We start from the raw sequence: 25,228 nt of genomic DNA, 5'->3' as shown, positions 1-25,228 counted from the left end.
GTTCTAAATTCTGGTATTACAAACGTTGATAATTGTTCTTTAGTTATTTTATAATAATTGAGAAATATTGTCGACTTATTTAAAAATTTGATGATTTGCTGATAATAAACTCAAGATCGGATATAACCTGATTTAAATTTTGTAATGTTTCATTAATCTCTTGTTTTACATCATTATTATAATATTGTATAATACTGGAAAATAAATTTCGTAGATCACCGAGTACACATGCGTACTCATATTTCACATCGTCGGAAAATAATTTAATAAATTTTTGTCAACTAAATTAGAATTATCAGGTGAAATATAATAATCTATCTCATTATTCATCATAGTGAAATAAATACGATTAGTAACATTATCACTGTATTTCCATATAGTTTTTTATATTCTGGAATTTTTATAAAAATTTTCTCATCTCGTTGATGTTCTGGCGGTCCTTTATACTCTGGTGTCATTTCAGACCATCCTAACACACTTCTTATTGATGATTGATAAATATCTACAGCGTAATCTTGCGAATATGTTTCTATCGCAGCTGATAATGTTGGTTCGGGAACAGTGATAGCGACGTTTGATTATAGACTTAATTCTGCGCTGAAATTCATCGTTGATTTGTTCGATTTGATATTACCTGTGGGAATTTCGACAACTAGCTAATCAGGAGTTCCATCATCTTTATTTTTATATGAAAATACAAGCGAATTATTTGCTGGCAATCCACCAAATGATTTTGATCTGATAATTGGCCACCTGTAATATACTCGCATTTGTGCTAGTACTATTTCTTTCGCTTGAATTGCAGTTGGAAAGTTACCACTAAATTCAGGACTAGTTGAGCTCAATGATATCAGCGTTGTTTTTGACGGAGTTGTATCAACGACAATTTGCTGAAGTAGCTCGTTCAGAGTTGACATTATTATTGCTATTATTTTCTAAATCCTGATTTTCTAAATCAGACGTGGATTCTATCATAGTCATTACTTCCTTGTAAATTTAAATCATCTCCGTGAACTCAAAATCTGATATTTTTCCATCACTAAGGCTTGATGATATTAACGAGTATAATTTGGAGTATGCTGGCGTCGCTCGGTAATTTTATTATATACTCATGCAATTTTGCATTTGTGCATGTACATATCTTTTTTCCTCAGTAATATTAAGAAGGCCAGCAATTGTTGTTCCAGCTGAAACACAGATTGTTACAACTGCTGGTGATTGCCGGTTCCAGCAATAACAACAGACGCCGAATATACAATTATGTCAACAACAACTACACGTCTGTGATATTTTTTATACTTTTAATGTATATTCGTCAACGATATTTTTAGGTTTTGTTTGCCATTCAAGTGCTTGATTATATCTAAAACGTTGAACGTTGATCGGAATACTCATTATATTTTAAGTAGGCGGGAATTTAGCTACTAATTCAAGACACCAATAATAAATCAAGCCGAGTTTTTTTTCTCCCTCACGTTCTACAGTAAATGTTTCCTCCTCGTTTTGCTCAACATCACTAACATATATCCAGAGGATCCAGTTAGGGGATAAGGCCATGACATTATAGTAGTTATTATAAATATTGTAATGCCAAGTACTCAGATCCTGTATATGCCGATAACCTCAGCGCAATGTTTAATTGAACCATTGGATGGTGATCATAATGCTTTTCCAGACGCTACTGTATATACTACACTGCTGGTAATTTTTTTATGTCAGAGAGTTTAATATCAATGGCTGGTGGACTTCCAAAAAATTCAGAAATGGATCTATTTATGTTTCTACGAAAACTCATAAACAGTTGTTCATGATTAGAATAATCAGTTCTAAATGAGGTTATTTAATTATTAACTAAACTAACGAGTTCATCATTGGAAGGATGTATTTCTTCGTTACAGCGCCATTGTCTAATTCTGGTTCTCCAAGATCAGTAATTTTATTATTAGACATATTGAGAGAACCAGTCATTGTATCACCGGATTTTTTTTTACTAGGCCACGAATATTATCTAATATCCTTGAAAAATAACACCGGATTTAATTTTTCCATTATTATCAAACACAGCTATGCTATTTTCAGTTACTCCATTAATTTTAACGACAATATCTTTCAATGAAAGATTGCTTGTTTTGAATTTTCCTTCCTTATCTTGAAATACAAACACTTCGTTTGGATCTACATTTGTAAGATTTAATAATTCAGATATTTCATCACTAATCTCTTTACTTACATTCTCATGAATTATTCCGTCGTTTATGTTGTTTGTTTTTTCATTGTTTTTCTTAAATATTTTTGTTTAGAGGGAGATCTTCCATAAATATGAAACATTATACTTTACGATCTGTTTAAAACGACGCGTCTACTTGAATCATCGTGCACGACTTTATGAGGTGGTAATGACGATGACACAGCGTTGAGTGCAGAAATTACTTCACGGCCGCATATTGGTGGATCTGTTATTGTCTGTTTGGTAATGTTGAATGCCATACTGGAGTTTTTATTGTGTTTACGTAATTTATAAATTCTTTTAGTGGAACCAACCCATACGAATCAAAATAAATAATTCCACGTGGATCAATTGCGAAAGCCACCCAATGAGTACCAGGACCAAAATTTTTATCGAGATTAAAAATACCGGTTTCAATATTGTTTGGTTGTTTTTGGCAATTGATCACGCACAAAAACGCCTCTGAAACTTTGTATATTTACTTTTTAGCAGCATCAAGTAAATCAAAATTTAATATATGAAGAATCAGCGAAGTGTCCCTGAAAGTCTTTCCTTACCAATGAGCGGTTCCTGGTAATCTTAGACCCCTTCCCCTTTTTATATTCCTTTTCCTGTTGTTATGTTTTTGTTGTTGCTGCTAATCCACCAGCAGTTCCAGCAGAACAAGTGCAGCTGCTTTGGCAACAGCTGGGGATGCAGCGGCTAATAAAGCTGGTATAGCTGCAAGAAGTGGAAGTATACCACCAGTTTTGATTGAATCTTTAATGGCGCTCGCAGAAAGATTGAGTTCAATACCTGTTTTTGATTGCTTGACATCATTGAAATGCCTGAGTTGACGTTCTGACAATGATAGTTTATTTTGACCACCTGCGATCTGATCCTTTTTAGTGATATTTTTATTCCACAGTTCTTTGCTGAATTTGATTGAAGCTCTTTAATCTGACCAGGAGTCAGACTGACACTAACATGATGATACGACATTAGAAATATCATGAGCGATTTAGTTACATGTTTTCTACTGGAGGGCCAATAACACTCACTCGTCCACCAGTACCTTCAAGTAGCATTGCTTTATCACTGAGTATAACTCCAATTGCTCTGTAATTAGGAATAGCTCCCTTATGCACACAAGCTCTACAATGAATATCAACAACATATTGTTTAAATAAGTATATATGTTCCAATGAAAAGTAATATGTCGGATATATATTTGTGAAATCTAACTGTGATATTTGCAAACCAGTATCTATATTTTGATTACGTCCCATAAACGTCATTAAACGATGATATGCACCCGCTAAATTATTCAAATTAAAATTTAACAATATATCTTCAGATGGTTCTTGTTGTCCGTTTATCCTTAAGGAAACTTCACTAACTCCAAGTATGTCAAATATCATATGACTATGTACTTGTGAATTTACTCGCCCAGCACTTTGTAAAGCAATAAAAATGTGTATTGGTGAAAGAAACTACTTGTTGTGATGCTATATGCAATGTAAATAACCGATCAACATTACTTTGAATGCTATCTCTGGTCATTGTCGACCAAGAGAACAATGATTTTTCACCTGATTTCATAAAAGTAATTATTAATCTTTCTTCTTCAGCAATCGATGGAGTCATTACTGGCATCCACAGTGAAAGTTTTGTTAATATTACTTGTCCATGGAGTGCTCAGTTTCAGCATCATTAGCTCCTCTTACATGCCAGATCGCATCATCATCAGTAGTTTTTCTTACAAGTACAACTGTATGTTTCGCCCCAAAGATAACCCTTCTAACATTTCTACAAAATCCAAAGATGTGGGATAGTGGAATTGCACCTAAAAATCTGTGATAATCTTTTTTAACATTGATCTACCTAAAGAAAATCCTAAGATGTATTGTTGTTCGTCGATACAACAGCTGGTGTAAGGCCATCTCCTGCAGAATTTCTTACATTAGCTTTGGTTAAGCTATTATAGTCAGGATGATCAGTGTTATTCCTGGCAAACATCATTGACGGGCCAGCTGATCTTGTATAATCATCCGAATATCTTGCTAGATTTAATATCGTTGTAGCATTATCAACGTCCTTTTTAATTGCTTTAATATGTCTCCCGTCAATCATGTACATAGCTCTCAGACAACGCCATAATACCATTGTTAACAAAACCAAATTTATCATGCTCTCCATAAGGTGTATCATCTCTTTTTATACTTTCACCTTCTACTTCAGGGGTGTCAAACTCAATCGCTCAGCGGGCCAAAACTCAAATCACACGTAAGGTTGCAGGCCGAACAGGATAAACATTCAATAAGCGGAAAATTAAACCTTTTTTAAACATTAATATAAATTAAAACGGAAAAAAGTTTTAATAATAAAAAATCATTGGCATACCCATTTTCGCTCTTATACCAATTTGTCAGAGCTGGATGTTTGGCAAGGCTTCTAATTAGGGAATTTGATTTGCACTTTATATCGCAGGGCCATTAAAAAATATTTTTGCCTAAAATTCTCTCTCGGGCCGGATATAATTGTACGCCGGGCCTGATGTGGCCCGCGGGCCTTGAGTTTGACACGTGTTCTACTTCAATAAGCGCTTCAGCAGGCAAGAAATATATGTATGTATCTTGAACTTGTAATTCGATTCGACCACGCTGATCTGGTACACATGCGCCATAAGAAAAATATTGATAATTGCGGATAGATTCATCTTTAAGAACTAGTGCGTCCATATCAAACGCTGGATCGGATATATGCTTAAACATTTTTATTATAAATAGTATCGTCTAACACGAAGACCACTTCCTGAAATAAAATTTGTATTTACAGGCATAATTTAATTAGTCAACTTTGCAGGAACGACTTCATTAACAAACACTTCTGCTAGTTTTAGATTTGCAGCTTGATTTATTATTTTACTGATATTTGCAGACATAACTTCGGTGCTTGGTAATTTTACTGGTTGTGGTTTTCTTCGTACTAATCAAGCTAAACTTTCTTTGATTGCTGAAAATGCGTTACCGGCAACATTACCAACAACACTGATACCTTGATCGCGAATAGTGTCAATAGCTTTAATTCCTAATTTTCTTGCAATCGGTATTGCTTTTGGAGCTATTCTCTTAAATAAACCTTGAACAACATCACCAAGTCCATCTCCGTAAATCGCTCTGTAAATTGGTAATCGTGAATTTATTATTCTGACCATTACAGGTCCACGTTGAGCATTATTATGTACAATCATCTTTATTTTATTATCACTGATTTAATTATTCTCAATCGCTGTAATAATCATCAGCAATTTCATTAATGAGAGATCGACAAACATTAATATCCAAGATACCGCCTGTAAATAATCTTCGGCAAATATCAGATATTTCATTAATAATTTCAGGAGAATTATTTTCAGCTCGTTTCCCTCCAATCAGAATTTCTAATCGTTCAACATCAGAAAGAACACTGTTAAGACAAGTAATACAACTGCTTCCTTGAGTAACAAAACCACTTCCAACAAAACCAGGCGGATCTTCTTCTTTTTCTGTTTCTCGTTTTACATCATATTTAAATTTATTAAAATACGTGTCATCTTCAGCAAGTTTATTAGCAAATATGGAATATACATCTTTAACCCTATCATCTTCTTTCCAAGAATCAACATATTCAGGTTTTGCATATTTTTCTGTTTGATGCTATCCATGTACAACAATATTAACCGCCTCTTTTTATCTTGATTTCACGATACTGCCTAAAACCTTAATTATTTGTAGAGATTGCGGTTGAGAAATTTGTGGTTTAGGAGATTGTAGTTTAAAAGATTGTGGTTGAGGTTGTTTTTGTATATTTTTTTTCTGTTTTAAAAATGGGTGGCTCAGGAATTTTTGGTTGAGGAATTCGTGGTTTTTGTGGCTCAGGTTAAGGAATTTGTGGCTCAGGTTGAATTTGTTTTGTTTTCGTAAATCCGCATAAAAATTATTTATTTTTCCAATATACGCATTTTATTTTGGATCATCATTTCTAGCCTGTTTTTTGTTGTAATATATACGATATACCCATTATTATTATTTTTTTATCAACAATCACGCCAGCATACTCAGGCTTTAAAATTTCAGTCTTTCGAAGAGAACCCAACGCTGCAGTACTAGGCAATTTTTCCTCTGTACCAATTTCTTTGTTAGTAAGTTCTTCAACCAAAATCGTTTCCAAATTAATCAATGCAAAATTTTCTTTTCTTGCTTTAGGTTTTGGTGTAAGATCTTTTTTTATTTCACCAATACCTTCAAGTATTTTTTCTTTTCTACCAGGAGGTTGATCAGCATCTATTTCAGTTGGAAGATCTCTTAAAGTCTAACCCAATGACAATCATACAAATTTCAGTACCAATGGTGTTATTAATAGCAAGGTAGTGAAGTCGAAATTGGCAGATCCGGCCCTAGGTCAAGGCGGTCGAGGCAACCGCCTTGAGCCCCGCGCTTTTAGGAAATCAACTCCGCAATGCAAGTTTTTTGCTTGGGGCCCCGCTCATTGCTTTTGATGGCCCCACACATGCTAGGGCGGGGCTTGTATATATGTCTGTCATAATCCCTTCTGTGGCTGCAGAAACACACCTGCTGCAGTTTACGAGTTCTGGAGACACATCACCACTATCATTTCAGACGCTTACCACTGACGTTTATGAAAGCAACTTGCCAAAGTTATCATGCCAACTAACCAGCCAACAAGGTATAAAGGTATCATAATATGTGTTTGTGGCATTTAAAACTGTGGGCAGAATGTTACTGGAATGATATTTGACCAGCTTGGAGTGTCTTAAATTTCTCTACGATTAAACGGTTATCATGAGGTCACCAAAGAAATTGTGCTTGATTTTACCCACACTCATGTCGTACGTGGATATTAGAAGCTGTGGTCGTTCATGGGCTGAGATCAAAACGTCGACAAAGGCCTGTAGATAACACAGGATTATTTTGCTGCGATTTGTTACTTTTCGTGCATGGACATGTACAGGCAGTCTGCGGTTGATCTGCATTTTCATGCACGTGTAACTCGGGGCGATGAAACCGTTGAACCCCAGGTCCCTAGCGGTTACAAGTTCATTGCTGTACCTCTCTCTGATAAGATGCTATTATTGGAAGGCGCAGGTGACTAGTTGTTTGATTATGGGCAGTCAGCGTTAGGGAGATATTTCTCAACCCGAGTAAATAACCGACTTCTACGAACAGACGTCATAACGTACAGTATTCACAAGTCCTTATGACAGCATGGAGTAGTTTCATAAAAAAAAGTATACGTGTTTAGCAGCTTGAGATGGGATCAGAGAAATATAACATGTTTCCGGTGGGGATAAGCAAATAAGTTCATATCTTAATTAAGAGGTGTGGTTTGGCTGTACCCTTCAGTGCGAGATATTCATGACAGAGACCGATATTGCTACCATGGAATGTTTAGGAGGGAGTCAGTCCTTTATTTTGAGATAACTTTTATTGTGGATGTGAAAGAAAAGAGTGGAAGGGCACATGTAAGTTGTTTTGTGATGCGGTTCGAGACCGTCTTTTTCACCGACTCTAGGATGGAACCAGATGTATTAATGTTCAGCCTTTCGCTTAGTGGAAAAGCTATGCTAAGGTAATACAAAGAAAAACCATGCAGTTATGAGGTTATTGTTGTGTATTGGTGGTCATTGCTTGATTAGAGAAAAATTATCTTTAGTCTTGACGCGTTATGGAATATTGCAGTTGACAACACTGTTGTCTTGAAGTCCTTGGAACTCAAGGGACTTCCAACCCAAACTCACGTAAGTGCTTGATTCGCTTAGTAGAGAGACCTCTTGCGTGTAAAAATATAAATTTCAAGCATTTCGTGCTATGATGCTTTCCGTTCAGGTTGGCCAATGACTACTCAACTGATTAAAATGGCGTTAAACCCCACAATAACAAGAACAACAGCTCAACTGATTTGGAGATGTCATTTTAAGATTTTTTTAAAGATTTTGTAAAAATATTTTTCCTGACAGTGCTCATAGTTTGATAATGGATAGACATCATTAGTACATACGTACAGAGTTTTTATTGTTCGTATTCAAGTTAAGTGAAATCATATTCAGTGGTTTGGGGAAAATCGCTTAAACGTTATTCTATATATTTTTCAAAAACAGTGGCTGTTCTGTATTTTTAAAAGTTACCAAAATTGAAGGCTACTCGATATTATTGGTGCAAACCTGAAAGGTATTCCTACCATGTTGCTTTCAGTTTAATGTTGTTTTTTCAGTAACAGTGGCCGTATTTGAAGATGTATTTGCAATTGTCATATCAGTTTGAAAGGTCTTCATGACAGGATGCCTTTGATCAACTTTCGTCAAATTCTATTTGGTGGTACTGGCCAAGAAGTCGTTTAAATAATTTTTAAAAAAAGACAATGGCTCATTAGCATTATTTGTACCATGATGCTTTCTTTCAAATTTGGTCAAATACTCTTCAGCAGTCATGTTGAAATCATTTAAATGCTTTTCTTTTTATTTTTTATTTTAGTAACTGTGTCAATATTTTCGAGTTGATTGACATTCGTATAAACATGAAAGCTGAAAGGCCTTCATACCAGCACGATATCTGAAGTTTGAAATTATATTCAGTGGCTTTTGAGTAAAAAAAGTAGTTGATAGGTTTATCTTTTGTTAATAACAGTTGCTTTTCTGTATTTAGTAAAAGAGGCCATATTTTAAAGCAGATCGGCGCTGTTTGAAGTTTGAAAAATATTAATGCCACGATGCTGTTTAATGTGGTCAATTTTTGTTGGCGGTTTTTGAGACGTACTTTCAAGAAGTTTTGCATTTATATTAATGGCAATTATAGTTGATGCGGGTCGGTATCATTTGTACAAATTTGTAGGCCTTTACTTTCCGTAATGTTTGGTTATATTATTTTAAATAGTTTTGGAGAAATTGTTTAAAGGTTTCCCACGTGTTAGTAACAGCGATCATATCTGAAAGCAGACAAGCGTCTTTTGCATCAATTTGATAGGTATTCAAGCCAGCGTGTTCTCTCAGATTTGGTAAAATTCTTTTAGTGATTTTTGAGAAGTGGATGTTTAAATGTTTTTATATTTTTCTTAACAGCGACCATATTTGACGGCAGATCGCCATTTTTGTACAAATCTTCATGACAGGATGCATTGTATCGAACTTCCCCAAATTCTATTTGGTGTTTTTGTGAAGTTTTAAATTGTTCTGTTTGTATTTAAGTCAATGCAGCCGCACTTGATGGTTGAATTGAATAATTTGTAAAAAAAAAAAAAAAATACATATAAAGTCTTTATGCCCGTTTGCTTTCTGTCACGTTTGTCAAATTATATTCAGCAGTTTTGTAGAAATCATCTTAAAGTCGTTCTATTTTTTAGCAATGGTAGCAAACTGTCCCATACGCTTGTGGATGATTGACATCATGAGCACACACTAAAACGGTTGTTACGCCAGTAAGTTCTCTGTCAAATTTGATCAAATTCATTTAGCTCTGTTGGAGAAGTCGTTTGAAGGTTTATGCATTTTTTAGTTAAGTGATTTTTCTATTTAGCAACAGCTGTCTTATCTGAAAATGGATCAGAGTCATATGTTAAAACCTCAAAGGCATTTCGGCCTGGATGCTCTGTGCTAAATATGATCAAATTCTACCCATCGTGTTGGGAAATGAATTTATCTTAATGGGATTTTACCAGTAGTAGTAATGGCAGTTATATTTGTTGTCAGATTGACAAAATTTTCACAAATTTGAAAGCCCTTCATTCCATAATAGTATATGCCAAATTTGGTCAAATTGGTTCAATGGGTTTGAGAAGCTTAAAATATTTTTTTTTGTTGTTGTCATATACATGATATATGATGGCTGCAGGGGCATACCATAAATTCACCTCGCGGTCTTGCTAGTTTATCTAACAAAACCATGGCACAAATATGTTAAGTTTGTGGCCTTGACACACCAGGAGAAAAAGAGTGTCAAGAATGTGCCTAAGAATGCTTGATAATGAAACAGTGAAGAAATGGACAAAACCCATCAAGGGATTAGAGAAATTGCTGCAATGAAATATTGTTAAAAAGACTTGAACATATATTTTTCTGTGACCTTGACCTAATGTTTCAAAAATAAGTAGCAGAATAAATTTTATTTGCTTTATAATGATATGCCCTAGCGGGAGCAGTCTATCAAAGGTTATTTGAAACTTTTTGACTTGGAAGGGCTTGGATAAACAGCCAGAAAATATTTTTCATAAGGCATGTCTTAAAGCAAAACTCCATAGAGTTTGAAACCTTGATCATCCGTTTGAGAATAAGTCAAAAAACGGCTTTTATACCCATTTAATTCAAAATCAACAGTGTTGCTACGCATATCACCGCGAAAACAATTTAGATAGAACATATCCAAACGAATATTTATACCAAATTTCAGCTTTGGAATTCAGAGCAAATAGATATCACACATAATGCTACAGAAGCCACAAACACCAAAGGCACAGATTTAATTTAGCATATTCTAAGAAAATTGCAAATACCATAGTTGCCAGTCAGGGATGGCCCGAACACAGAGGCAAACTAGGCAGTCACCCAAGGCGCCAGGTTTTAAGGGGTTCCAAATTATACCGGAAGTGATTTTTTTCTCTATGGGGGCGCCAATGTCAAAGTTCACCTAAGGTGTCACAATCCCTTGGGTTGACCTGTCCTCCAGTGGATATTTATGACCAGATCAACACAGTTTTTAATTAGGACCAGGTAGGCTTTGAAAAAAGTGATTCTGATAAAAACCCGACGTGACCTTTCATTTCATCGCAGTGGATAACAAAATGGCATGTATGTTGGACATCTGCCTGAGAAACTTTGGTCGAGAAGTTTTACACCTGGATGCTACGAAGATTACCTCTCGAGCACAACCCTAAGACAACTGTATACACAATCTGATCAAAATTTGCAAAGCATAAACTTGAGGCATTACAAATAGCTCATATGATCTTCTGATGAGCTAAAAGTCCAAATTGTAGATATCTTGTCAGAATCTGTCAAATCTATTCATGCATTTAAACCAGCCATCTGTAATGTTCTTGTTAAATACTGATACATAATCTTACTCAGAAAAAGAACTAAGTCAAGGCCAAATATTTCGCTTAATTGTTTATTTATTCATGCAACAATAATTATCCAACTAGATATAAAAATTCAATATTCACTGGTGTCAGTATAGAAAGAACAATCCAGATTCACTGGTGTCAGTATAGAATGAACAATCCAGATTCACTGGTGTCAGTACAGAATGAACAATCCAGATGACGAAGACAATCAGATCTCTATAAATGTCATGAATATTTGAACAAAACAGTCATAGAGAAGAAAATTACAAATGGGTAGTATGGCTTGCTTGATTGCCAGCGATAATGTCACAATACCACAGTGGAAGGCAAGATACGAGAACTCTTAAGAGTGATGATAAATCCTTAATCCAACATGTCCTAAATATGACAAAATTCTGACATTTCATAATGTCAAATCAGAAAGTTTAAATAATATATAATTTTATTAGAGAATTGTAAAGAACTGGCTTTGTTTCATTTAAGCAAATGAGAAAAATATTTTAAAAAATACAACATTAAGGATATGTTATTTTGCCATTTAATTAATGTGATATTGTCCCCGACTGTAGGCTCGTTATTCCGAAATTCCAGATGCAAAGAATACACGCAATGAGACCATGTTGTGTACGAGTCTACTGTATAACTTTTTGAAATAAACACTAAACAATACCGAACAATCCGTATTGATACAAAGTTATTAATTACAGCAACATTTTAGTAATGGCAGGCATATTTGATGGTAGAGTGACATCATTTATATGAATGTAAAACGCCGCTAAGTGTGGACGTAATCGGTAAAATGTGGTCATATTCTGTTCAGCTGGGGTTTTTTGGGGGGGTGGGGGGGTGAGGAAGTTTATATAACTGTTTCCTATCGTTAGTAACAGCAGCCATATTTAATGACACTTAGCAGCATTTGTACAAACGTAAAGCTCTTTATGCCAGGATGTTTTCACAAATTTTGCGAATTTCTGTCGACTGGTTATTGTGAATGTTTTCCTTAAAGTTGTTCACATTCTGTTGAGCAGTTTTTACGAAGCTGTTGAAAGGTTTCTATTTCTTAATTTAGTAAAACTGATCATATCTGACGACGAATAAGCATCATTTGTATCAGTGTGGAAGGCAATGATGACATAATGTCTTCAAAATTGGTTAAATTCTGTTGAGCAGTTCTCAAAAGTCGTTTTATAGGTTATACTTTTTACTTTTAGTAACAGTGGCCCTATTTAATGGCGAATTGGCATAATTTGAAATATTCAAAAGCATTTAATGCCAGAATGTTTTACGTCAAATTTGATAACGTTATGTTAAACAGTTTCTGAGAAGAAGTTGAGTAAAGTTTCTTTGATTTTTATATATTATTTTTAATAAAAGTTATTATATTTGATGGTCGATCATATCATTCGTGCAAACCTTAAAAGCCTTCATGCCAGATCTTTTTCTGTCAATTTTAGTCAAATTCCATATAGATTAATGACTTTAGCATTAACATTACTCGAAAAATAAAACACAAAATTGAACTGGTTAATGAAGCATGAAGAAGTGAGTAAATCAGTACAACAAGAATAATATCCTTACTCTGTTTCATAGTTCCAAGTATAACTATGTACTGTATTTTAAACAATTATGTTAATGTTATCAAGCAATCTTCTGCAGGAGCTAGGGATATCACTTTCTGCTCTGTTTGGTGTATATTTGCATTTCTATAAATTGTGCAAGAAATCCAATATGATCATAGAGCTAATGCAAAAATGTAAACTTCAGCCAGTTCAATATTAAATTTGGGTCACAGTAACCTTTTGTTGTAAGGGTACTAACCAAGATGGATGTAATATTTAATTTGATGATTCTAGCATAAAGACTGCTTAAGAAATAAGCTTGAAACAATCAATTTAACCATAATTGTTAAAGCATTTTGGGTCAGTAACCTACTTAGCTGATGAGAGTCTAGTCCTCACCAAGATGCATTTTCTGGCCAAGTACTAATGGTATGTATGCAGGGTGCAAAACAAATTATGTGGTTATGAGCCAAACACACAAACATTTCCTTGAATGTAGAACAAATGTACATGTACTTATTTGGGGCCCGGTCTCCATAATCCACTGTTACCTAAGGCCTAGGAAGTAGAATGGCCAAGATCCAGAGAGGCTGTACATGTGCGTATGCTTTTGCATGTGAGGGAAAATAGTTGCCAACATTGTGGTAGTACAACGGCACTTATCTACTTGATAGCAACAAGCTAAAGAAAGCTAAAGAAAAATATAAACTGACATGTAAATAACTATATAAATCCATGTGTACTGCACTATGTATTATTATCAACAATAATAAAGTTAAAAGTAATTATAAAAATATATAAAAAAATGAAACAAGAATAATTTAAACAAATATCATGGTGTACCAATAGCAATGCTACATCTAATGCTGAAGCACAAACAATGCATATACATGTATACTATCATTACAAATTTGCAATATAATCTGACTAAATGCAAACTACCCACATGTCTCTGTACAACTGTATATATTTTTACATTTCTAATGTGTGTATACAAATAATGCTACACTGGTTTTGTACATTACTACTAGACGTCACACTTTGCAACATTTTCCAAACAGATACCACTGTATACTGTAGACAGACGAAGTATATAAAACAGCTGTAATAAGTTCATACTTTAAAACCTGTCACACTTAAACAGAAACAGACACGAAGTGATACATTTAAACAAGAGTCTTGCAAAGGGTCTGATGTTCTAATGGATGCAAAGAATTTCTTGAAATCCATGATAATGCTGTTTCTTTGTTTAAGTGCAGAGATTAAAACTATATATGATACTCTTCAGCAAAAACAAAATTTTATAATTGGCTGCTGTGGTGACCATATTGGATTTAGTCATATTTTCACTTAAAATCAACAAGAGATCATTAGAAATGTTTTGATGTAAACAACATATCAATATAAACATCCAAAGAAATATCTAGATTTTCAATATCACCATCAAGCAGCCATACTAGATGCAAGATTGGCACTACTTTCTTTTTGTCTAACTACATATCATATGATGTGTTTTGGTGAAAAGTCTATGTTGATATGGCCTTCCATTAGGGAGGTGTGATAAGATTCTAAAGATGGCTACTGTGTGATTTGGATTTTTAATGTAGCTTTAACAATTTTTCAGTCATATCACAAAGATTGTCTGCAGTGTGACAGTTTAAAGTTATGTCTAGCACTGAGGTATCATGCCGCAGACATGCAGTATGATGTCCCACCCAGTCCCATTATCCTGACACCAGGCCGACCAGTCCTAACACTAACCCCTTAATGCTGAGCGCCAAACGAGGCAACTGTTAGTACCATTTTTGTAAGCCTTTGGTATGACTCGGACAGGGATGAATCCATGACCTCCTGCATCCAAGACGGATGCTCTAACCACAAGACCACTGAAGCGGTCAAAGATGGCCACTATGGTGATCATATTGGATGTTAGATCTGCATCATTTTCATTTAGGAGGAACTAGACATCACAAGAAGTCTCAATGTGAAAAGCCCAGGTCAATATGGCTTTCTGTTTCAGAGGAGCAGCAATAAAAGAAACTTTCAAAATGGCAGCCATGGTGGCCATAATGGAGATGACCAACTAGCTATCATTTGCATAATTATTGACTGCCATGGACTTGTCCAGGTCCTAAAGTAGGTCAAGAAAAGTGGGCATCAGGTCCAGTCATAACAAATAACATTGTTTTTGATCTACAAAGATTTCATTGTGACATCACAGCATGGAACATTCAATCTGGTCTATCCTGGATCAGACCTTTAAGTTAACCTCATCCAAAACTGTCTGCCAACTTTTAACAGTGATTTTGTTATATGAATTTCTTGGGGCATGTATATAATGACCTTTCAAGGAAAATGGATGAGGACTGAAATAAAGTGAATAATCACCATTTAAATGTATGCATAATCAAACTTTAAAAAAATATGGCATCCATTACTGAAATAGCTGGTACTTAATGCCAACATAATCTTCTAACTTGTAATTTAACTTAAGCTTTTGAAAGACTACATTTAAATACTGAACTTCTTTTTTTTAATCCAAAATGTGAAGGATTTATAATTGCTTGATGTTTAAATGGCAACTCAGCACATAAAAGGCCATATAGTGCCTGACTCTACAAGTAAAGTGACTTGTACAGGCACACACCACAGTAATCAACCCTGACTAATTTGGGCAGCATCTGAAAATTCAAATCACTGGCTGCAATATGGCAAGCCAAAGAGTTATGCCAATCTCTAAAAAGATTATTTAATTGTATTTTTATACATTTTGGGACTGTCAGGAGTATGGTCACAAACAAACTACAGTGTCTGCCTGTCTTGGGAATGCCTGGAGAATGTGGGTTACACATCTGATTGCATCAGGCATGATTTATATGAACTATAATGATTTTTACATGAGCACTACATCAAAAACATGTGACTACAATTTAGTATTTTGCGAAAAAAAGTTAATGTAAAAATAACACTTAATTCTTCCTCAGATCACCTATTACAATGTATATCATATATGGCAACCTGTATAAAAAATTCACATTTTAATATATGGCACAATATATATGTACATACAAACATGTGTAAGTTCGTGGCTCATTTAACACTGCTTGAGTATTCAACTGTTTTGCATATGATACTGATGGGAATAACATACACTTTTCATGGCTAATTAATAGTTTCTGCTAACCAATTAATAAAACATAAAAAATACATAAATTTGTCCATACATCTTACCAAAACCTGGGCTCCCTTTTTCATGCTTGATGTACAAAAAAAAGAGGTAATGATACAGAACATTTTCCTCACATCCAACCACACAAATCATAACCAATTAACTGGTTATTTTAAAGTAAGTAACAAAAGCTCAACAACATCAAATAAGAGAAATTGAGCACTGACACTTTTTTTAATCAGTTTGTATTTCCAACTGAATAAAGCAATGAATTTAGTACATTCAGCCCATTTTCCTATATTCTGTATCAGTAATGCACAGCAACATTGCTCTCTACAATCCGAGTGAACAAATTTTCTGTATTGGTTGACAAGATAAACCAAATAATTATTGACATTAAATTGATCTGGCTCAAAAGTTACAAACCATCAGAATATTACTTGGATACATACTATGTATAATCAAATGCTGTAAGATAGGTTGATCTTTTTCATGAAAATTATCTTACAAGCTATTCCGTATATATTTACTTCTAAGTCAAGTCCAACTAATATGCAGTATTTGAGGATGTAGTCAGTAGAACAAAGAGCACAGACCCTGATCTGCCAGCACATTATGTGATGGCAGATCAGAGTCTATGTTGTTTGCAGTTGGTCTGGACTTATCAATGAGTATATATGTTAATTAGGGATAGAACATTTAAGAAATAAATTTCCAAATAATGTTTTAAGATTGCTCCATTGTGAAAGCACCTTAGAACAGGAACATATTTGCTACAGTGTACATTTTGACTTATATTTGCCATGTAAATGAAAAAAAATATTGCATATTTCGTACTGCCACAACTTTGTATGGATACCCAAGAAAATCAAAGCACAAAAGTTCAATGCAGACTTACAAGCACAAACTGCAAACTGTCCAAGTCAAATAAGGTTTTAAAAGTATATATTATATATAGATATGTGGTGCCTCCATAACTCTTGTAATTAAGACCCTAAAACATGGATAAATTTGGTAAAAAGTTATCAATGCTAGAAATCTCCAAGAATATAATAAAGAATTTTATTATCCTTCCATGTAAGAATCAAACCTGTGCTATAAGAGTTCCTACTGTCTAATTCTCACCAATTAGTGCCCTAACCCACTAAGCCTGGCCCTCATCCACCATCCACCAACACCCTCATCCAGGCACTCATCCATTCAACCAGGCACTCATCCAACAACACCCTCATCCACTAAGCCTGACACTCATCCACCAACACCCTCATCCACTCAGCCTGGCACTCATCCACTATCCACCAACACCCTCATCCACTCAGCCAGGCACTCATCCACCAACACCCTCATCCACTCAGCCAGGCACTCATCCACCAACACCCTCATCCACTAAGCCTGACACTCATCCACCATCCACCAACACCCTCATCCAGGCACTCATCCACCAACACCCTCATCCACTAAACCTGGCACTCATCCACCAACACCCTCATCCACTAAGTCTGGCTCTCATCTGCCATCCACCATCCACCAACACCCTCATCCACTCATCTGCACAAAAAGGATGAAATAAGGTCAAAGGCAAAGATTGAAGATGCAGGAGAACTCGTTTAACACTCAGCTATTTGCACAATCCAACTGGATTTCTATTTAAAAATGCAAGCTATATACATCAAATTATATTTATATATTGACAGATACATGTATGTATACCAAACAAAAAGGAAAGCACAGGATTCAACACTGTTAGTTTGAACACATGATTTACGAATGATATTTATATTGCACAACACCAATATAAACAAACAGGTTAGACAGTTATAATTTGTACCAGCCAAGAATCAAAACTGTGTGTGAGAAGTAATGGCACATATGGCCTAGATATACACTAGTGTCCTAACCCACTCATCCATGCAATCATCCAGAATAAAAGGATGGTATAAGGTTAAAGGTAAGTATTTTTGAGGTATACAACAACTCACTCACAATGCAAGAAAATTTAACACCTTGGAAGTGAAGACAACTATCTCAATGAAAACTTTCTCAAAAGTAACACATGCATGATAACATAATTCCTATCCCAGCATCACACCACGTTGCACTAATCATGTGTGTTAACACACACCCAAACCCAACAGCACACCATACTGCATCAATCACACATATAATAAATCACATTCTGGCCCAACAGCACAATATGCTGCACATTACATGTATGAAAACACAAAATGTACCCAACAGCACACCATGCTGTACATTACATGTATGATAACACAAAATGTACCCAACAGCACACCACGCTGCACATTACATGCATGACAACACAAAATGTACCCAACAACACACCATGCTGCACATTACATGTATGATAACATAAAATGTATCCAACAACACACCATGCTGCACATTACATGTATGACAACACAAAATGTACCCAACAGCACACCATGCTGAACATTACATATCTGATAACACACAATGTACCCAACAGCACACCATGCTGCACATTACATGTATGATAACACAAAATGTACCCAACAGCACACCATGCTGCACATTACATGTCTGATAACACACAATGTACCCCAAAGCATACCATTCTGCACATTACATGACAACACACAATGTACCCAAAAGTACACCATGCTGCACATTAGATGTATGATAACACACAATGTACCCAACAGCACACCATGCTGCACATCATATGTATGACAACACACATTCTATCCAAACAGCACACCATGCAAGCAATAAGTAGTGCAATAATCCTACAGAATATTCTCATTCCTTCTATATTATTCATATGTAAATTAGACATGTATAAAGTTCATATCATGTATATAATCATGTCTTTAAATTTATAATGCATTTTATGTAATAACAAACACATTTAGTGAATTGTTTGTCCCCCACCTATTTTAGTGATGGCTGTCAAGTTAAAGTGCAATTAAGTAAAACTACAGAAAAAGACATGGGGCAATAACATACAGCTAACCATGATGTTGACCCCAAACTGTAACATCTAAGCAGTAAACACTGATAGAAACAGAAATAGGTAAATAGGTCAAATTTGATAACTGAATGCAATTCAGGATAAAATTTGTTTCTATTAATCCTTTCAGACAAATGCAGTCATCAGCTCCCACTCCCACAAAACAATATGGGGGGTGTACTATATTTAAATTCTTAGTGTAACAATAGAGAGATTAGACAAAATATAAAGTGTATAAAGTCTGACTTACTCCAGAATTGTGAATATAAGCAAGATATGGCATGCTTACACATCAATTTACATGACATGTCCTTACCTAAACAATGTCTTTCTTGGGAAAACAAACACCTCATTTTCATTGTCAATACATTTGAGTATTTATTTATTTTTCAAAATTTGTATGTACTTGTCCATGTCAGTGATGTTGGACACGTATGTAGTAAAACAATTACTACTGGTATTAATTACTATTAGAACTCACTATGTAATGGTAATACAATTTTAAGCAAGATACATCTGTATAAGTACTAGCTATCATGAAGAAAACAAAATTGATAAATCACGAAGTTTTACCATCTGACGAAAGTGTCAACATACATATACATGTACCAGCAGCCAGTAGATCATAAACTTCTTTGTTCACTAACTTAATGACTAGTACATTAGTCTTTAATATATTTGGATGGAAAGGAATTATCCATAGAATGATAGTTAAAGGATATTTCTTAATTATTAGTCAAAAAAAAAAAGCTCATCCATTAAATTCAATGAATCAGCAATCCATGATTCTAAAGTACTGATTTTAAATCAGGTGTGATTATCACACCTTTGTTAAGTGACACTTTTGTTATTTGCAAATCAGGTGTGATTATCACACCTTTGTTAAGTGACACTTTTGTTATTTGCAAATCAGGTGTGATTATCACACCTTTGTTAAGTGACACTTTTGTTATTTGCTGATTATGAATAATGTAAGAGCATCACAGCATTGCTATCTGGCGCCATTGTTGTTACACTTTTACTATTTAAACAGTAGCATTTAAACAGCTGCCACTGTTTACCTGGCTTCAACGTATCAGGTTATCAAAATGATATAATTTAGCTAATTTTCTCAAGTGGACCACACAGATTAAATTTAACAAAGGATTGTTATAACAGAACCTTTGGAATCTATAGTAATTTGAAATCTGGTTGGGAAAATTAAACTCAAGCAAATCTAACTGAGAAAGCATTGTAACCAAGAATTAACAAACAATCTTTACTGTATTTAATTTACACTGTACCCCTATTTAAATATGACTCAGATTTCTTATCCATTACAAACACCTACACCAAAGAACTGTTAATTCTCTCAGTGGTACCCTATGATAATTATATCTGATAGAGATATCTCCTATTAGTGACAATGAGATTCCATGTATATCTTATGGCTGATATCTCCTATCAGTGACTATGAGATTCCATGTATATCTGATGCTGATATCTCCTATCAGTGACTATGAGATTCCATGTATATCTTATGCTGATATCTCCTATTAGTGACAATGAGATTCCATGTATATCTGATGCTGATATCTCCTATCAGTGACTATGAGATTCCATGTATAGCTGATGCTGATATCTCCTATCAGTGACTATGAGATTCCATGTATATCTAATGCTGATATCTCCTATCAGTGACTACGAGATTCCATATATAGCTGATGCTGATATCTCCTATTAGTGACAATGAGATTCCATGTATATCTGATGCTGATATCTCCTATTAGTGACAATGAGATTCCATGTATATCTGATGCTGATATCTCCCATCACTGACATTGAGGTTCCATGTATATCATCTGATGCTGATATCTCCCATCAGTGACTATGAGATTCCATGTATATCTGGTGCTGATATCTCCTATCAGTGACTATGAGATTCCATGTATATCTGATGCTGATATCTCCTATCAGTGACTATGAGATTCTATGTACCTTAACAAGGTATCAAAATATAACAGAATCTTGCCAAACACACAAGGTTTTGTCTGAAAATCCATGTCATTAAACATTAAATTTGTAAACTATTTCAACTGATATGTGAACAGATCTAAAATTTTAAAAAAGGAAAGCACCATTTTTACAACTTAGTTTCACAAACAAATCAACAATCTTGTTTTCAGAAAAACATTAACAAATAAACAAAATATGGCAAAATCTATTACTGGATATGGAATGTAACATATGGAATAAGGAAAAAGTGAACTGTAGGAAAATAAGTTAACAAAGATTTTCACTAAGAAAAACGAGAAAAACTTAAATACAGGTGGCTGTTACCTTAGCTCTTCAAGAATGCACTAAATTAAGGTAACAAAGTTGGTGACAATGATCTAGGCAGTTAATACATCATAATATAACAGAAAGACAGCAAGAGTATGAAATTAGGGTCAACTTGCATCTGATTTCAAAGATGACAACAGTGTAAATCAAAGACCAGTTTGCAGTTTCAAGTTTGAATACAATACACCATAATGACCTGACAAGAAAATAGTCTCAATAAAGCCAAACTTAAAATGGTGCAAACATGATGCACAGCAGACTAAGATCTGTTCATTTCATCCGAAATCCTAAGACTGAACAGTAGAAACAATAATCTGCCTGGGCAATTTAACACAGGAGAATAATTATTAGTGACTAATACATAAGCAAATGAGAATTTCCAAAGATAAAAATTTCATATGAAATTCCTGAGCAAGTGATAGTATGCTGAGCTACCAGGGTCCTTTTCTGGCATACTGAAATTTGTCTGACCCTGTCGGGTGATGGCAGATCTGGTAATACTTAAGCCAATATGTCTTCTCCCCATTAGTTTACTTGCAAATAGATAATATCCTGTCACACATGATCTTGACCATTATCTAATACATCATGATTTAATGCGCAGTGCTGAAATGCAAACGGGTCTAAACAGGAAACAAATACAATGCAGCTTAGCATCAGCTGTTGCTTCTTTCAGAATGGCAAGACAAATGTAATATTTCTGACTAAATACACTGCTGAGTGCTCAACAAGAAACAAAATCTAAAATTTAAGCATAATACAACTATACAACATAATTTATAAATATATAACAAGAGAAAGAGAATGTAGGCAGGACTACTTATGTCTTCAATACTGATTATTATTTTTCAGGCTTTATCAACATTATACAAATTTGATATTCTGCTTCTAAATCTTCACTTTTGCGAACTGATAAAACAGAAATAATAAATATCTGTGCTCTATCACAAGCTATTTATCTCTAGAATGTAAACAACTCATAAAAATGACAAAATTACTAACAGAATTTGTTCTCGGACAATGTGAAAAAAGGGTTGTGATTAATGCTGTGTCCCACATACCCCCAGTAACAGTGTGTATGTTATGTGACTTCCAAAAATTTAAGCACAAAATCTTAACATCACTGAGGATCCCATCACTGTCATAACCATGCTGAAAAGAACTCTATATATTATATAAACAAGTATTCTGATATATGATGATGCACGGTAAACAATTTTAACTGTTTTGTGATTTTCTAGTGAAGTAAATGATTTCACCGAGAGCAACTGAAAGATCCTTTATCCAACGCTTTCCTTCGTATTCTTTATGGTCGAATGATGAGATCCAAATACCTTGAGGTAAGTATACATCACGAGCACGCTGACCATGACAAAGAACTGGTGCTACTAAGAGAGAATCACCCAAAAGGAATTCATCGTCAATTTTCAAAGTATCATAGTCCCAAGGGTCAAACATCCACAGCGATCTAAGCAATGGAAGTCCATTTTCCACATCAGTTAGGGATTTTTGGATAGTATAAATGACAATTTTTTCTCGTAGATTTAACATGGATTTTGTAAAAGCCACAGATTCATTATTTGAAAACTGAATCCCATAGTCAGGAATCTTTAATGCTGGGAAAAATACTGATACCTGCAACCATCTTTTATACAATTCTTCATCAATTTCCTGATCATCAGGAATTGTTGACATTATGTATGGATATCCATGTAGTCCTGCAGTTAATGCTGATGGAAGCAAAGAACTGAAGCATTTCTTCTCATTTGCTATCATAACAACAGCTGGAATTTCACGAAAAACTGGCTGATTCTGTGCTCTGAATGCCGATTGTATTGATACCTGTTTACTGTGAGACAGCAACACAGTGATGAAGTTCCAAAATATTTTATGAATACTCGTTGTATTTGTAGATGCTTGTATGAAGTATGGGAAGTCTGCTTTTTCTGCCAAAACTGAATAGCCATTATTTCCTTTATGATTTAATTTATTATATATCACAGGATTCATTGTATCCCATATTGCTGCTTCAGTAGAATCAATGCTGAGTAATTCTGTTCCATTACTTTCTGTATCTTGGACAAAATAACGTTGACGCAGTCCTGTCAAGAAGTTTTGTGAGTCATATGAACAAATAACATGTACTGGCAAAATAAGTCCAGTGTTGGGAAATTGAACTGGAAGAGTTGTATTGAGATCTTTAAAAAGCTGAGGCTTATACTCAAAATCCCCAACATTTTCTTCCCACTGTTGTTCATACTGCACTCGACTTGGCAAGAGTGATGCTTGGTCCAATTCTTCAAGGAAACGATAAAACTGCTGTTTTTCCCTAGAACTCCTGCTACCGTATGACCAAACAAGGGAAGAGATATCACTGGTGTTGTAAGATATAACTGGAGAATGGGGTAACATGAGCTGCCTACTTGTAATGAATGTAGTTAAAATGTCTGGACCTTGACAAATTGTGTAATTAAATTTTGGCATTGTGGTCTTTCTCGCTGGAATTCTTTTACTGTCTAATTCAATACAGAACTTCTTGCTACTAGCAGAGTTGATGGAAACCAAAAGTGGTTCATCCTGTGTTGTTGCAATTACAATATTGTCTGTGCTTAACCAAAAATATTCCAGGGAGCCCTGAAATGGGCTACCTTCCCTGGAAGAATAGGGGACATCTTTGAGGTCAAGGCTCCGCATATTTATTGGCCAAAATGACCCCTCAGCAATGGGCATGCCATACCAAAGTCCGTATTCAATATTATAGCAATCTCTAGGTACAGATTTAGGGCTATAAATATCATCCCACACAATATTTGCACAGTGCACATCTCCGATATTATAAGTATACAGTCTTAGCTTGGTGTCATCAGGCCAATGAAAACAGTAGGATGTATCTGGATCTTTAACATAACACTTCTTGAATTTTTTGTCCTTTTCTTCATTTTGAGGTATGTACTGGAGATAACCAGTCAAAATTATCTGCTGCTCTGCATTGTATACATGAAGCACCTGCTTTGAATAAATAAAGTCAAAGTAATCATTGCCAATGTGCTTTTTGGGGCGACTCTCTTGGAGGATCCAAATTACCATGACACCTACTGCAATTATAATGAACATCACCATGACAACAATCCTTAGGATGTTGCGCTTACAATCTCCCTTTGGGTTTTTGGGGCTATCCTCCTGACCCTGCAAGAAACATAAACAATGCTATTTTTTTTAGGAAATAAAACATATATTAATGGAACATGTATGCCCTGTCATAGTGCTTGAAAACTGACCTAAACATTCAACCTAACAAAAGAGGAAAATGTGAACAGATGGAGAAAGATTGATGACACAGACTGCACCACCATCTTGCTGGTACCTAAATCAAGATATGGAAAATATTGATAACTTTTGGGAAATAAATCCAGAAAAGGATAATACTGATGCATGCTGGGACATAAATCCAAATATGAACAGTACTGGTATTTGCTTGGACATAAATCCAAAAATGGACAAGATTTGTGCTTGAATACAAAATACAAAAACGGACAATATTGACACTTGCTGGGACATAAATCCAAATATGTCATTTTTTTGTGGCAAATCTGATTTTAATTATGCAATACTTACCTACCACCACTGCGTAGCTAACCTATTTTCATGCCAAAAACTCACTGTTCATTCAGTGTGAATACATCTTCCCCCAGAGTGGAGAGACATCAGAATGACCTTTAGCATACCACTCTGTATATCACCTGGTCAGAAGGTAGATAATATCTGTCATCTTTTCGACTGATGATTATGCAAGACATCAAGAGTGGGGCAGAAGGAGAGCATTTTGCAAAAGTGGCTGTTAAGTACTGCATAATTAAAATTAGTTT

General features: G+C 34.9%; 1 protein-coding gene across 4 annotated transcripts in view; it reads right to left on the bottom strand.

The window, feature by feature from the left end:
• Positions 1-11,350: 11,350 nt before the first annotated feature.
• LOC149801544 (alpha-galactosidase MYORG-like) overlaps positions 11,351-25,228 on the bottom strand; it is a 90,367-nt gene continuing 76,489 nt past the window's right edge. For 3 of the 4 annotated variants that reach the window (XM_089955741.1, XM_089955743.1, XM_089955740.1), the window contains one exon: positions 11,351-24,548. In XM_089955741.1, the coding sequence (XP_089811867.1) occupies positions 22,581-24,548 (1,968 nt within the window). In that variant the 3' untranslated portion in view covers positions 11,351-22,580. The remainder of the gene's footprint in view (positions 24,549-25,228) is intronic. The other variant, XR_016420679.1, reaches the window with a different exon arrangement.

The sequence above is a fragment of the Sinohyriopsis cumingii genome, chromosome 4 (assembly GCF_028554795.1).
Source record: "Sinohyriopsis cumingii isolate HCF-2022 chromosome 4, ASM2855479v2, whole genome shotgun sequence".
NCBI classification, from domain to species: Eukaryota; Metazoa; Mollusca; class Bivalvia; order Unionida; family Unionidae; genus Sinohyriopsis; species Sinohyriopsis cumingii.
This window is presented reverse-complemented; position numbering and strand designations above follow the sequence as displayed.